Source organism: Thamnophis sirtalis, unplaced genomic scaffold, assembly GCF_051295495.1.
Source record: "Thamnophis sirtalis isolate CommonGarterSnake01/CBP01778 unplaced genomic scaffold, rThaSir2_p1.2 scaffold_11, whole genome shotgun sequence".
In the NCBI taxonomy this organism is placed as follows: Eukaryota; Metazoa; Chordata; class Lepidosauria; order Squamata; family Natricidae; genus Thamnophis; species Thamnophis sirtalis.
The window spans coordinates 36,918,135-36,934,952 of NW_028261391.1; the positions used below are offsets into that span (position 1 = coordinate 36,918,135).

The 16,818-nt window shown below is 37.4% G+C and overlaps 1 protein-coding gene across 6 annotated transcripts in view; it reads left to right on the forward strand.

Annotated features, from left to right (window-relative positions):
• The first annotated feature begins 1,797 nt into the window (after window positions 1-1,797).
• Window positions 1,798-16,818, forward strand: part of CROCC2 (ciliary rootlet coiled-coil, rootletin family member 2) — a 101,085-nt gene continuing 86,064 nt past the window's right edge. For 3 of the 6 annotated variants that reach the window (XM_087725526.1, XM_087725528.1, XM_087725529.1), the window contains exons 1-4: window positions 1,798-1,982; window positions 9,278-9,422; window positions 10,984-11,129; window positions 13,455-13,613. In XM_087725526.1, the coding sequence (XP_087581652.1) occupies window positions 1,929-1,982; window positions 9,278-9,422; window positions 10,984-11,129; window positions 13,455-13,613 (504 nt within the window). In that variant the 5' untranslated portion in view covers window positions 1,798-1,928. Of the gene's footprint in view, window positions 1,983-9,277; window positions 9,423-9,465; window positions 10,204-10,983; window positions 11,130-13,454; window positions 13,614-16,818 lie in introns of those variants that run through there. The other 3 variants (XM_087725527.1, XM_087725531.1, XM_087725530.1) reach the window with 3 other exon arrangements.

Below are 16,818 nucleotides of genomic sequence, written 5' to 3' on the forward strand. Positions count from 1 at the left end.
CCACACACACTTCCATAGGGATCACACATTTTCTACCATTATCTCTGTTAAACTCTGCCCTCTTATTGCACCTTTTTGATGGATGTCCCTGTGCCTCTTTAATGGTTTCACTCTGTGGCCCTGATACACAATAGTCACCCCAAATTTGTTTGCTGTTTTATAAGCCATCAAAACCTAGTTCCCTCCCTCCCCCCAGCCATTAGAGTCCAGTTGAATGGAATCCCCTTTTGGTTGTTTTAATTATTGTGTTCAGTTGCCATTTCATATTTTATATGTTGGGTTGATTTTTTAAAAATGTTGAGCAACTATGGTTTTTTTTTTCCTGTTTACTATTTGGTTTTTGTTGCATGTCACCCAGTCTCATTGTTTGAGTTGGACGCCCTATAAAAACATTGAATAAATAAATTAATAAAATGAATCATTGAACAAATTAACTCAGAACTTTCACTGGAACTACAAATAACCAGGCCTAAATTATCCTGTGTTACACTTATTGTGCAAAGAGCAAATTCTCTGGTGAAGGTACTAATGTTGGGAAAGATGAAAGGAGGAAGGAGAAGAGGCTGATCAACAGCAAGGTGAATGGGCTCAGTTACAGTAACTAAAGTGCACTTCTGAAGATCAGAAAGATCAAGATAGGGGCAGACCATCCTAGACAAAATGTATGTGCTTGCTAGAAGTCAACAACGTAATAGCACATAATCAATTGCTTGTTACAACATATATCAATGTAAAAAACCCTCAAAGATACCAAACAAAATTAAATCTACTAAATTTAAAAAAGTTATGTAAAAAGATCACAAGAGAAACAAGTGTTTCAGTTCTGAGAAAACAAGTCTAAGATTGCATTATATCACATTGTCTTCAAGAACGTTATACACTACTGATTTTATTTAATGTACTTTAAATGTTTCTTTTTATGTTTTGCTTTACATTTAATTCAATTTTTTTTGAAGAATACAGCCTCATAACATTGCTTTTGATTTTTAAAAAATTGCTCAAGAGCCAGACCTTGATGTATTTACTGTATTTTTTTAAAAGGGAAATATCAAGAAAAGGGAAATATTGTCTATACGGCAATTGATTCCTTAGAGCAGCCTTTTCCAATCTGCTATCTTTCAGGTAAATTGGACTTTAGCTCCCAACAGCTATTGCTTATGCTAATAAGACTTATGGAAATTATGGCTCAATAGGAAACATATGGACCCACACATGCTGCCTAAAAAACACTTTTTTTAATGAATGCAATGCTGAAGGTACACTGATTTAATATTTATGTTGAAAGCCACTTCACAAATACTGCTAATAAATTCTTCACGAATTGTCTACACATTTAATTATCCCCATCATAAATATGGAAATAAAATGCAGTATGATTAATCAAACCTATTTCCTAGAATATCCTGCATAACTATGATGCATTAATAAGGACATGAGATTAATGTTGCACCCAAAAATGACTGTTTAAAAAAAAAAAGATTCAATCGCTAAAGTTTTCCGCCTAAATATACTGTCGTGTAGAGTAGTAAAAGGTGGTGTCGAATGTTCTGTGGATGTGATTCTTGGTTCAGATTGTCTTCTAGATAACGTCCAATTGTCCTGTGAACAGAATATCTCCTGTTCTCTTTGCAGCCTGACCTAGGAAAACAGTTCGGTTTGCCGCGTCTCTTGTCACCGTGGCAACCCCGGGGTGCATTCTATTTCTATGACAACATGAGGGACTCGGCGTTCTCATTGCCTTAGCAACTTGAGCCAGGTCTCTTACACACCTCCTCCGTTCTAAAAGGTAGCGAAGAAGGATCAACAGTCACTGACACCGGATTAGTTGGGACACAAATATGCATGCACTTCTCTTGTTCTGCATGTAGCGGGAAGTCTTGCTAGGCTAGCGTTGGTTTCCCTCTTCGGGCCCGGCCCGGTTTTGAGCGATGAGCGAGGGAAATGTGGAGAAGCCAAGTTTAAGGTTGGAAGCCGCAATCCAGGTTAGTGAAAGAGCAGCTTTTTAATACCTCCCATGAAACCCCTTGCACCGGAGACAAATTCTTTGTGTGTCCAATCACGCTTGGCCAAATAAAGTATTCTAATTGATTAATTTCAAAGTAAAATGGGACTAAGCTCACCCACTCCTACCTCTCAATATTCCATTCCTAAGGAACACCTGCGGGAGGGGAGGAGAAGAAAGGGAATACGTGACGGCATAATTCAGATGTTCAGCTTGGGTAGTGAAATAAGGGGGGTGGGAAGTTAGTGTGCTCCCCTGCAGTTTTTTTTTTCTGGACAAAATACTGCTGATGGAATGCTGAGTTTGCTTTTTTTATATAAAAAGACTGTAATAACCTTTTAATGATTTTAATGACTTTATTCTATAAGTTTCAGTTTAACTGGTCCCTTGATGCAAGTGCCAGTGTAATAATTAGAATATTGACCTAGGAGTCAATAATTCCAAATTCTACTCTCTCAGTCTCAACGTTTGTTGGAGGGTAATGAGCTGCAATATCTTTTACCCCGTTATTATGAGAATAATGTAAGTGAAGGACCATATACATATTAATGTCGAGGACTTGGAAAAGGGAAATAGACTGTGGTTTCTTAAGTAATTTCAAATTAAAGGGAGAAGCTGTATGAATAAGATTAATTTCTCATGCTTTTTCTATATGGAACATTTATAAGAAAAGTTTGATGTCATGGCCAAATTAAATTGGAATGCAGGAAAGTTGTGTCAAGTATTACAATAGATAGTTTATAGAAACCATGAGGCCAGTGTTTCTCAACCTTGGGAACTTTAAGTCCTGTGGACCTCAACTCCCAGAATCCCCCAGCCAGCGTAGGGGAATTCTGGAGAATTCTGGGAGTTGAAGTCCACAGGACTTAAAGTCCCCAAGGTTGAGAAACACTGCATGAGGCCATACTTAGCAAAGATTCTGCTGGTAAGCATCTTAATGTAGAAGTAGTTTAGTTATTTGTAGTTTTGTGTATTGTAAACAAAATTATTGTAGTTTGTCACTTGATTTATGGAAAAAGGGCTAAAGTTTTTTTTAGGTTAGTAGGCTTTATAAACAAACTCAATTTTGTTTATTCAATAAAGCATAATTAAGTAAATTAACCATAGGTTAACATATTATGTGAATACATTCTTATGCCTACTATTATGATCCAGAGTCAGCCATATCAATGTTATTTATCTTCAAACTATTTGTAATCTAAAGAGCACTTGATATTTATTATACAGTCATAAGCTTTGTCAAATGTTGCATGCCCTGATGTTTAAAAATATAATAGGTAACTTCAGTAACAATTAGTATTTTTTTTTCTTACATGGAGTAAAGTTGCCTTGGATCTTATGGAGTTGTCAATATTTTAAATACGCTAGAGGGCAGTAAGATTTAAGGATTGCGATTAAGAACAAAAGAGTAGCGAGTGCAAGAAAATTGCTTTCCAAGTAACCAAACAATTAACAGCAGCATTCTTTTATGCAAGTTTACTCAGGAAGCACATTGTGTTAAATGGGACTCATTCCCAACCATGTATAGAAACTATTGCAACTCGGGGGTGCAATTTCATAGTGCTTTAAATTGCAATGATTTTTATTGAACTTAACTAGACTTCTCAGTGAACATCCATAGAATTCAGATGCATATAATTCAAACTTCTCATTCACTGCGTACAGTTCCATTGGGAATATAAAATTAGATCACCACAGAGGAAACCAAACACATATCCTCTCCTAGAATAATTTGCAAAACAAATAATAACCTTGGAGTGTACATTCTAATTTTAGCAGTATTCAAAAATTGTTTAGAAAGGCAGATTCTTCACACATATTCCACTTTAAATAATTGCAAATAAGTTGCAAGTCTCTCTCTGTATATTGTTCAGAATAAACATATATAGGCTAGATCTGCTTAACCAGTATTCAGACTCCACCATTATATTGTACAAACCTAGGAACTGTTAATAAAGCCAGCATTTTCAATAGAAATAACATAAGCAAGCTTTAGTTAATTGTGAAAGACTCCAAAGGAGCCAATTCTTAAATAAAGTACTTAAATTAGATTGCTCTTAGAAAAAGGGGACAAGAAATCTTTGAAATATAATTGAGCATTCTGCTGTACGTGTAGTACAGGTAGTCCTCAACTTACAACAGTTCACTTAGTGCCTGTTCAAAGTTACAACGGCATTGGAAATGTGACTTATGACAGTTTTTCACACTTAATGACGATTATTGCATCTCCATGGTCATGTGATTTACATTTGGATGCTTGACAACTGACTAATATTTATGACAGTTGCAGTGTCCCGGGATCACATGATCCCCTTTTGCAACCTTCTGACAAGCAAAGTCACTAGGGAAATCACACTCACTTAACAACCATGTTACTAATTTAACAGCTCCAATGATTCACTTAACAAATGGGGCAAGAAAAGTCAGAAGATGGGGCAAAACTCACCTAACAAATTTCTCACTTAGCAACATAAATTTGGGCCTCAATTGTGGTTATAAGTTGAGGACAACCTGTACAACTGTTTAACATAACATCCAGTTTATGATTCCTATCGAAAAGGGTACTTTCCAGAGTAGAGCATAAAACCTTTTGCGCCGTAATTAGTTTTTCTATCCTAATTGAAATGTAATACATTTGATATTAATGATGTGATCACAGTTATTATTAATCTATGTTGGTCATAGAAAATAAAATGTCAGCTTTCTACTGTACTAATCTACAAACTACCAAATAGTATTCTAGCTATTTAGCATGTTGTATTAACCCAACCTGCCAACATAGCAGTTCGAAAGCACATAAAAGTGCAAGTAGAAAAATAGGGATCACTTTAGTGGGAAGGTAACAGCATTCCGTGCGCCTTCGGTGTTTAGTCATGCTGGCCACGTGACCATGGAGATATCTTTGGACAGCACTGGCTCTTTGGTTTTGAAATGGAGATGAGCACTGCCTCCTAGAGTCGGGAACGACTAGCACATATGTGCGAGGGGAACCTTTACCTTTATGAACCCAACCAAGAATATTGTTCAGTGTAACTAATAGAATACTGTTTTTTCGGAGTATAAGATGCACCTTTTTCTCTCAGAAAAGAGGCTGAAAATCTGGGTGCATCTTATACACTGAGTACAGCATTTTTTTTTGCCTCCTGAAACCCTGCCCCCTTCACCAAAATGGCCATGCATAGCCTTTAAAAGGCTTTCAGAGTGCTCCTGAGGGCTAGGGAGAGCAAATATGAGCGAAAAATGGGCCATTTTTTCCTCAAATTCCCCCCCAGCCCCCAAGAGCACTCTACAAGCCTCCTAAATTCATGTCCTATTTTTGAAAAAAGGGGGGGCATTTTCATGAAAAACGAGCCATTTTGGGAGATCTGCAGAGTGCAAAAACTTTTTTTTTAATTTGCCTCTTCAAAATCTTGGCGCGTCTTATACTCCGAAAAATACAGTAATTAATTTTTTAAGCTATGACTAAGTGAACAATTGGTAAGTATGTCATGGGAACATCACTTCAAAGTTACACAAGGATTATATTTGTGTGATACTTATTGGTGGGTAGCTCTTTCTTTCACTTTTTGTGAATGAACAGTGTTGCTGTTACTTTGACCTGATTTATTTTTTTCTATAGTTGCCCCATTTGTGCCAGCCTTTCCCCTATTGCAAAGAGTGCAGCTCTCTCCATAGTCCCTTTTCAGAGGCTCCGTGATACAGCTGTAACTCATTACCAAACTATTTTTTTTTTAATCTGTGCCTTTGCTGATAGGCAGCTTGACTGTTACAGTTATACAACTGGCATTTTTGCAACTCTCGCATTTTTTATATTCAAGCACAGCATCTGTTATGTTCAAAAGCAGAAAGGCTAAAATGATTTAGAATGAACCGTACAAGTTGCTAAAGGGAGATGATTCCCTTACAAAACTATGTATTCCTCGGGGTTCTTTTTCCTGCAAATTTTACAACGTTAGCTATCATGTGCATTATGTTGCTAGTCCAATGTTTCTCAATCTCAGCAACTTTAAGATGTATGGACTTCAACTCCCAGAATTCCCCAGGTTGTGGGATTTGAAGTCCACACATCTTAAAGTTGCTGAGACTGAAAAACGCTGGGGTATTGTAGTATTTAATTAGAATATAACCTTTGGGTTGTTTCTTTACAGTTATCTTTCTTTTACTCGTATTTGAGAAAGGTTAAGAGATTAAATAAGATGTTCAATCTGTCCCTATCCCATACCAAGAATGACAACCAGAAAATAATCATTGATTTTACAGATGGGTATATAATTACAATTCTTTTTCATGATAGGACAGTATGTAGATAATACATCTATGACTACACATGTGCATGCAAACACAATGAGTACATTCCTAATACAACATGCTTCTAAATTTCTCAGGGATAGTATTATGTCAACCTATTGAAACAAGTGAAATCTCCAAAATATAGCAGAGATCAGATCTGGATAACACACTACACCTAGTTTGAGTCCAAATTTGCAATTATAGCAAAATAAACTATATTGACAGAGAATTCTAGTATCTAGGTGTGTCTGAACAAGAAATCAATGAACTGTTGATTTTGCATATATCAAATCAGAGGTCGTATTCTACCGGTTTGGACCAGTTAGGCCAAACTGGTAGCGGAAATCACAGGTGGCTCCATCCACCCACCTTGTCTCTACAGCATCCCATTTAGGGGATCCCATTTTTTTTGTCAAAAGCGCATGCGCAGAAGGCTGTGCAAGCGGTCACATTTGCGAACCTCTAAACACAAAACAAAATCACTCCCCCCCCCCCATTCCAATTTGTTAATAAATTACCCCAGGCATTCAGTAATCATAAGAGTAGAATAATGGCTATGTCTGTATGCTAGTTAGCAGAAGAAGCATTTTTTGTCAGATATTGATTTCTGACGTGCTTGGGATTCAATGTATTAAACTACATTCAGTGAACACCTGGTTTGCTATATTATTTCTGTCACACTGCATACAGAAAGCCTTCCCTAACACTTCTCTTCTGATTTTTAGATTCTCATTTTTTAATCTTTTATACTGTATATGTCTCAGATATACAGTATGTGCCTTTTTACATTTTACACTTTAGTTTTGTACTTTATTTTTCTTCCTAATAATTGTCTGTACCTCAATCCCTTAGATGACCTAGGATAATAAAGACCCAGTTTGATTTGTTACCTTTATCATTTTAAGGCAGGTAATAGAAATCCAAGAAATTGAGAGATCGTTAAGAGACAAAATTCATAATTACATAAGCACATAAAGCACATTGCCACCAGCCTCTTGATCTTCTTTTCTTTTTTTAATTTCCAGGAGAGACTTTTAAATACAGAAATGGTTTGGTACCTGTACTGTATTTTATTTAATTACCCAAAATATTCTTACCCTATAAACACAGTAGAGCTGCACCAATGAAGTATCATTGTTACAGCATCATTACACAGAGAGATACCTTTGTCAACAAGATGAGAAATGTTTCTATTTACTGTAATCTGCTTAAATACCAAATCTCATCGTACTTTACAAGAGAGTCATAAATTGCTAGCATCTCCTGGGATAAATTAAACTCTTCCTCTGTACTTGTCCTGAACCTTAAAGACAATAACACACCAGGGAATAATATATTTCAAATAGCAACAATATTGCTATTTGACCAAAAATGCACTCTCTGAAATTTTATAGATAAATATAAGGTCGGGAGCACGATTTTCAGTAGTGGTATGTTGATATAATTTCTTGATGGAATACAACAGGGAGAAGAATCCCAAATGCCAGGAACATTATTTCATTAGAGTACAACATGTTATAGAAATGAAATCCTTTTCAAAAGCAAACAAAAAACAAAAAACCCAGCACCGAAGAAAACATTAGTATATAAAGCACTTACAATATGCATATAATTATATACTAGACAATATATGCCTTACTAATTCAGTTTATGTATAAAATAAGATGGCCTCATGTTTTAATATAATTGAATGTATTTCTTTAAAAACAGTGTTCTTATATGTATTTGTTTAGCTTAATTACCACAGATAAGAATGTTGCTATAATAAATACCAAGTGAATATCAACAAGGAACATGAACATTCTTTAGTATATTACATGTGTTTTGGCATAGATAAAAAGTAAAAAAATAAAGGATTCCTATAAAGCCAAAACAAAGCACAGTAATTATTTAACTTTGTAAAAATTTATAAATTGGTCAACAGGCATAGTGTGTAAAGCTAAGTTAGTTCAAAACAACTCATGATTTACAAAAAAAATGTGAACTGAAGGGGCAAAATACTTAAAGGAAAAGATGACTTTAAAATCAGAGGTAGATTCTGAATGTCTTCATCTGGTCCCTTACACTATTCTGTGGTAAAATCCATTTGCATTTTTTTTAGTAAATAGTCTCAGTTTTCCTTCAAAAATGTTTTAAAGTCAAAGTACAAATGTGTAATATTTTGTCTAAAAACATTTCTCTAAAGGAACTCCTGTTTGGCATTGCCAAAATGTTCTTTTGTACTTATCATTAAAAGTTTAATAGTTGCTATTAAATAGGTACTATATGCATACACAACACAAGGAGATAACTGTAAGGAAGCCGTTTGCCCTTTGTGCTTTCTGTTTTTTTAAAAATAATAATCTGAGTGTTGTCAGGTATTCTCTGGAATTCTCTCATCTAATTACTTACTAGTCCTGACTCCACAAAAGACTTATTCTGAAATACCCTTAACTATGGCATAAGCATGCCCTATTAGCCTTTTTGTATATGACATATTCAGGAAGCTTCCCTTTCTTTCATCCATAGCTATAGCAAAGTCTTTACATATTCCAAGTTTAAAGTAATATTTTTACTGTGGTTAAGTTTAGGATGTTTCATCAACATGATGATAAATGGCTGGGGTCCAAATGCCCAGATCTTGTGCAATGCCTAAACTCATTCTTTTCATTGAGTTTAGACAAGCTGAATGCATACTAAACTGAGAGGGTAAAGCTGAACTATGATGCTGGCTCTACTCCCAGACTTGCAAAGTTCCCCATCCCCACCTCTTGCTAGCCATATATTATAGGTTGCTGACTGAGAAGAGTAAGACTATGCAACTAAATTCCCATGAATCCTGGAGTCAGCACTCCAGCAACCATAGAAACCTAGAGAGAGAGAGAGACCTTCATGCCTATATTCATAGGTATGGAGGAGTGTTTCCAAGTAATCCATTTTCCATCAATGGCTGACTAAAATCCAACATGTTTTTCAGCCTGGCTTTGATGTTTGAGTGTATTTCAGACCCTAGAAGATACAGTACTGCATCCCAGAGCAAGCAGAGATGACAAAGCATTGACTGTGCGAGGGGAAGGAGAAAAGGCTGCACCTGTAACGATCCCAGCCAGAATTCGACAGATTGTTACAGAAAGTTTATCTGATCCATCAGGTACTGCCTTAAATTTGACATCCCTTTAACAGTTAATGTGTGTGGATTTAAAAGCAGGGAAATGGCACCAAGGCAGAAACTCATAAATTGATATTAGGAGTGGATTGACTTCCTAACCAGATGTGTATTGGATGTGTTTCTCCAGTATCTCCCAGAATCTCCTTCACAAAGAATGTAAAAAGAGAGCTAGTCATCTATTCTTTCCAGTAAAATTTCCTCTGGTTCCCTGGCAGAGTATCAATTAGGTAGCTTGGAAAAGTGACTGGATCCATTTCTGCGCTGTCATTCCAAATCACTCCTTAAACGAGCATAAGCCATTTCTATAATAGCCTACAATGATCCTCATTGCACCAAGAGATGAGTAGCAGTTCCTCCACGACCAATGAGGGAATGTAGAAATTGGCGAACATTACATCTCAGGTCTATTGTGGAAAGGACAAAACCCATGTTGATGCTCAGTACCCATCACATATTTTATAGTCATTAGCAAAATAGTTTTAGTGCACAACTACTTCTCATTTGTTTTTTTACAGGAAGGCTAAAGGAGTTGTGATAAGAGGTTCTATGAAACTGGAAACAGCAAACTCTTTCAGGGGCTCTTTCAAGAAGAATGTGTATTCAAAATAAGGAAGCAAGTCTTCATATACCATAAACCTGAAGGCTGGGTTGATATTTTTTTTCCAGGCTTAGTTTTCCTTAGGTTCTCAATTTTGCAAATTTCAGAAACTCTGTGAAAATGTCTATGAACATTTAACATCATTTCATGTGCATTTCTCTGTAGGTATGCATCCTTGTGAACATCTTTTCTACTATATTCACTTTCAAATTATTCTATATTCAAATTGTTCTATGAATTGAGGTTGCTTTGATGTAGTCTGTCTAATCAAGTTGTCAGCGTTCCAAATATCATGCAGAATTAAATCAGAGTCAAAGGCAAAGCTATGCTTAAGGTTCCAATTTAATAAGGCAGGCATGTTGGCATCGTGCTGTGGGATTCCAACTCTGGAAGTTACATCGGAATCCCACCCAGTTAAAAGTTCATGATCTTGCCCCCACACCCACAGTCCATCACATGGGCCAATCTTCTTCTTCCACGCTAGCACCTACACCCAACTGCTTCCGATCAGGTGCAAAGGTTTGGGAGACAAAAGATGACCTTGAGCTTCTAGGAAGGAATTTTTTATTTTGAAAACAACACATTCTACCCCTTGCTAAATCCCTCCCTTAATGAGAGAGTGGCAGGCCAAAGATTCTTAAAGGAACCGCTGCAGGCCTGACACAAGTTCTGATACAACAGATTTATCATCCATCTCTATTTATGTCAAATATTAGCTAAATCCAAAATGCCAGCTTATTCTTTTTGATGTTAGGTGTTCTAATCTATTTATTGTTGAAATTACATTGCTAAGAGAATTATCCGTGTTCCTGCTTCCTAAAAACAAGAGTATGTGGTATCTGGGTACATGCATGAAGCCAAACCTCCAGCTAAAATAACAATATTGCATTGATTTCAAGCCACTAGTTGATTGACTTGCCATAATCTATTGATTAATGTTTCCAGGTTTATCAAAAACAGACATTCCAACCAATATGCAAGAAGAAAACTACTTATTGCAGAAGGAACTTTCTCGCCTTGAGGACCTGTTGGCACACACTCGTGCAGAGAAGGATGAGTTGGCTAGCAAATATCAAGCTGTTAGTGAAAGGGTAAGAATTACGTAAATTAATGAACACATTTTTGAATAAAGGTCTATTGAAAGAAGTGGGAACCTACATTCAAGTAATTATAAGTGTTTATTGGTTGTGAACATATTTCATGTGTAACACAGAGAGAGGGAGGGAGAGATGCAAATGAAGGAGTATGTGCAAAATATATATTGTGTGTATGTATGTGTCAGTAGAAATTTCTGCATTTCAACATTTATTTAAAGGAGACTGATTTGCTATGCCTGGTGGATTGATATGACTGCTAAATGAAAGTCTCATGAGTGGGGGAGCTATAGTACTAAATGAGGTTAGTAATTTAAATAGTATTTAGATTTTAAGAAATCAGATATAGTCTGTAATGGTAGTGGTCATTTAATAACTAAGTTAGACCATTTGCAAGGGTAGGTTACAATATATATAGTAGGTTTGCCATATTTCTTCAGAACATATAAAATGGTGCAGGACAAGAAATTAATTCAAGTTTTATTTTAATAACCAGATGAATTATAGGAAACACAAGAATATTAAAGAACATATTTCTTTAAATTAATTTAGAGGAAAAAATAAACTGCTAATAAACTAGCACAGCAGCGTAAAGTCCTGAGGATTGAATACTCTTTATATTTGCATTTGTTCTTGCTAACAGATTAACTCTGAATTTTTAAGCATTTGCATTAATTGATATAATGGATGTGGCATATATTTATACAATTCTAAAACCATGTTTTCATTTGAATAATATCTTTGGCAGAGCTTCTCCATTTCCATGAATAAATATGTTCTTACAAGATACGGTGTTTTTAAGAGGAGCTAACTATTTTTCAAAAGTGTGTTTTGATCTTTTGAGATGGCATATGAAGCGTTCTCTCTGAGTGAATCTCCCATACTGGATAAGCCAAGGAAATTATTTTCAAGAAAAAAGTTATATCTATCCTTAAGTGGGCTTAACATAAATCGTTGTGTCATGATTTTAGAAATGAATAATTTCTTTATTTTCTTTCAAAACTGTTACATGTACTAATAGTCCCTAAAAAAAAAAAAAAAGAGAGAGAGAGAGAGAGAGAGAGAGAGAGAGAGAGAGAGAGACTTAATGTCATTTACCTATATACACAATGATACCCATTAACATGAAATTCTGATGCCACACTCTCCCATCAAACAATGCCACCATCTCAAGGATAACAATAATAATATAATAATGCCAAGTATACAAGATGACATTATATTAATCACAATCCATTTTGAATACATAATGGAAAAAGGAGTTTTAAGAGTTAACAAGGTTAACCCTATATGGAACAAAGCTATTTCAGAATTTAGTTGCTTCAGATACCAGAAAGCCTCCTCCCAGAAGGCAACTATGAAAATCAGTCATAGAGAGGATGTCCCTGACAATATTACGGACCCTGGTCAAGCAGTGCTTATATGCCATGTCCTGGATAGAAGAAAGTTAACTTCCAATAATTTTTTCCACTGTCCTCACCACTCTCTGCACAGCATTTCTGTCCAAAGCATTAATACTTCTGAGCCAAACAGACTTAACAGGATATTTTCAATTGTCCCTCTATAGAAAGTAGTAAGGATAGGGGAAGGAAGATCTGCCCTTTTCATGCACACAGAAAATAGTAGCTGTTGTGCCTACTTCACCAGTGTTTCACTATTGAGTAACAAAACTAACCTACTCATTAGCTGCACTTTCAGAAAGTTAATACTACTAACTACCTCCATAGTTGAATCATTAACATACAGAGGTGTATGCCTATGCTTGCCTTTCCTGAAATCGACAATGATCTTTTTTGTTTTTCCATCTTTTAGAGCCAAGCTGTTTTTTCACCAAACTCTTTGCCTCATCATTGTCATCCCAAATGAGGCCCATCACTGTTCTATCATCCACATACTAGAATGGCAAAATAGCCATCTAGCATTCTACTGTAACCCTTTGACGGGAACAACTGAGTCTCACATTCTGCAGTGTAAATGTAGAGAGTCAATAGTTGCAAATATATTCCATTGACAGCCCCCTAGACATGCAAGGGTAGATGAGATGTTATTTCCATTTTTATATGCTGTTGCTTCTAACTATGCAACTGCACCTGGACATATGGAGTGTTTGAATATGATACTTTCCATAGAAAATTTATTTTAGCAAAATTTTTGAAAGTCCTCCTGGAAACAGACCTGTAATTTATTGTCAGAAAAGTGGTAAACCATTTTTTTTTTTGACTCATGAAACTGGATCCTGACCGAAACCAACCCCTTTTTTGCTATTTTGCACCTGGAACCTTGTTCTGCCAATTGGATCACAGCAGGTATTTGTTTCTGTAGCTGCAGCAAGCACAACGAGCAGAGGAGGAAGGAAGTACAGCGTTCCTGCAGATGAGACAGCAGTTTAAATCGGATGAAAAAGCACATAAGCGTAAGATGCAAGCCTTCCAGGATGGGCAACAGCATCAGGCTCAGCTAGTACAGAAGATGCAAAACAAGGTGAGTGGTATTACTTCTGCCAGTTGTGCCTATGACGATCCTTTTGATGGAGCTTATAAGGATAAAACGTATTGGGGCTTTGTGCTGTAGTTCTTGATTAATTTGGAAGGTCCTCTGTTGAACATTCAGAATACAGACTCCTAGCAGGTCTGGCTTCCTTCCACTGCAGTGCTTGCTAGCATAGGAGCAACATTCATGACTATATTTGACATGCTGCTATTTTTTTTCCAGTCCAGTTTATCATTGAGTAAGACAGGCAAGTCATCTGAATTACTCATCATGAAACTATATTTAATTTTGCAAGCCATCAGAAACCTTAATACAAGAGAGTTGAATCCGAATCTAGGATGAGTGATGGATTCAACAAAGACAAACATATTGAAAGTTAATCTAAAGAGAACTTAATCTAATTTGCATAAGGTTTTCCTTCTACAACAGGGATGTCAAACTCGCAGGCTGCGGCCCAGATGCATCATGAGCTGGCCATGCCCACACCCAGTGTAGCGAAGGGGGGGAAAGTCATGATACATCACATGATGATGCAAGTTTGACACCCCTGTTCTAAACAATCAGAATTGAAGGTGCTTCCTCATCTTTGCTTATAAATGTTCAGGTTTTATTTATTTATTTAGCATATGGCATCAGAGGTCATGCAATTACTGATATAAATAAAGTGTCAACAAATATACTGTGTGTGTGTGTGTGTGTGTGTGTGTACTAATAATAATAAAATCACCATAATATGAAGTCATAGAATTGCAATGGGATAGATGTTATAATTATATTAGATGTTATAAAATATATAATATCTAAGGAACAAGTGGTAACAAGTTAGTAATTTTCTCATGAAACATAATAATAGTTAATAATAAATGATAATATAATATTTCTTATTAGTTATTAATGAATGAGCTAATAATAATTAACTTGTTAGGCTGATGTGCCCTGTTATATTTACATTTATTATATTTATTTCTGGAAAATGTCTTCCTTGTATTGCAAGTACATCTTCTGTCTCTTAAACATGTCATTTCTCTAAAATTAGAGGATTCTGTTAAAAATCCTGCCTGATAGAGCTCCTGTACTTTACAGACTTAAGTTTTTGAACTGCCCTATCATAGATTCCACTCCTTGATTACAGAAAAAATACTAAATATTTACTGCTTTATTACTTTTTAGAAGCTTAAACCCAGTGCTTAAACACAGTTTGTTTATTAATTTATATTTATTATATTTATATTTAATTCAATAATACATTTTTCATTGATCTATTCTTTGTGAAAGAGAATTAAAAACTGTAATCATTTAATAAAAGAAAACAAATAATAGAATTGTTATGATAATGAGAAAATTATTTCTCATTATGAACTGTTTAAATCAGCATTCCTCATGTTGGTGTAGGAGAAGGACAAGTAGAAGGACGGAGTCAAGAGAGGAATTAGTCTGGAGTCATTAATTTCGTACAGGTGGTCGAAGTCCAGCCCCTCTTGAATTCAGCTAACTCTTATCTAGCACCAATTTAGTGCTGACCTTTAGTTGACTAGATTCTTGTAGTCACAAGAACAAGAAGTGTATAGAACAATAAATAAGCTTGAGTAACTATTGTCCAGTCTCCAACCTCCCCTTCATTGGGAAGGTTGTTGAGAAAGTGGTGGCCTTTCAACTCTGACGGTCCTTGGATGAAACCGATTATCTGGACTCCTTTCAGTCCGGTTTCAGGCCTGGTTACAGCACGGAAACTGCTTTGGTCGCGCTGATCGATGATCTCTGGCGAGCCAGGGATAGGGGTTGCTCCTCTATCCTTGTGCTTCTTGACCTCTCAGCGGCCTTCGATACCATCGACCATGGTATCCTTCTGCGACGGTTGCAGGAGGTGGGGGTGGGAGGCACCGTTCTCCGGTGGTTCTCCTCCTACCTCTCGGGCAGGTCGCAGTCGGTGTTGGTCGGAGGTCAGAGATCGACCCCTAGGCCCCTCAATTATGGGGTGCCGCAGGGCTCGGTCCTGTCCCCCCTCCTATTCAACATCTACATGAAGCCGCTGGGTGAGATCATGCAACGGCACGGGATCAAGTACCACCAGTATGCGGAGGATACGCAGCTGTATCTGTCCGCCCCGTGCCAACTCAGTGAAGTGGTGGAAGTGATGTGCCAGTGCTTGGAGGCTGTTAGGGTCTAGATGGGTACGAACAAGCTGGCACTCAATCCCGACAAGACTGAGTGGCTATACTCTGGTTTCTCTTCAGATCATATAAATCTTTCACCTTTTACTAAAGACTGAGTGGCTATTGATGCTCCCTCCCAAAGATGGTCCAGCTATTCCATCTCTTAGTCTGGGGGGTGAAATTATACGCCCCTCAGAGAGGGTCCGCAATTTGGGAGTCCTCCTGGATCCACAGCTGACACTAGAACATCATTTGTCGGCTGTGACCAGGGGGGCCTTTGCCCAGGTTCGCCTGGTGCACCAATTGCGACCCTATCCGGACCAGGAGGCCCTTCGGATAGTCACTCACGCCCTCGTGACCTCAAGACTGGACTACTGTAATGCACTCTACATGGGGCTGCCCTTGAAGAGTATTCGGAGACTCCAGCTTGTCCAGAATGCAGCCGCGCGAGCGATCGTGGGTGCACCTCAGTACACCCACGTTACACCTATCCTCCGCGAGCTGCACTGGCTGCCTATTGGTCTCCGGACACGCTTCAAGGTGCTAGTCGTTACTTTTAAAGCCCTTCATGGTATCGGACCTGGGTACTTGAGAGACCGCCTCCTGCCAATTACCTCCCAAAGACCTATTAGATCCCACAGATTAGGCCTCCTCCGAATTCCATCTGTCAGCCAGTGTTGACTGGCAACTCCTCAGGGGAGGGCCTTCTCTGTAGCTGCTCCGGCTCTCTGGAACGATCTCCCTGTTAAGATCCGGACCCTTACCACCCTTCCGGCTTTCCACAAAGCTACTAAGACCTGGCTGTTCCGGCAGGCCTGGGGCAGTTAAATCTTTCAGCCCCAGCCGAGGTTACAACCGTTGTGTGTTTTTAAACTGTTCGTCTTTTTATTTTTATTTTGTACCCCCCCTTCCCCTTTCTGATTGTTAGCCGCCCTGAGTCTCTCAGGAATAGGGCAGCATACAAACTGAATAAAATCTAAATCTAAATCTTAACTGAAACTTAACACATTGTCCTGATTCCTTGCTCCTGAAAGTCCCCTTCA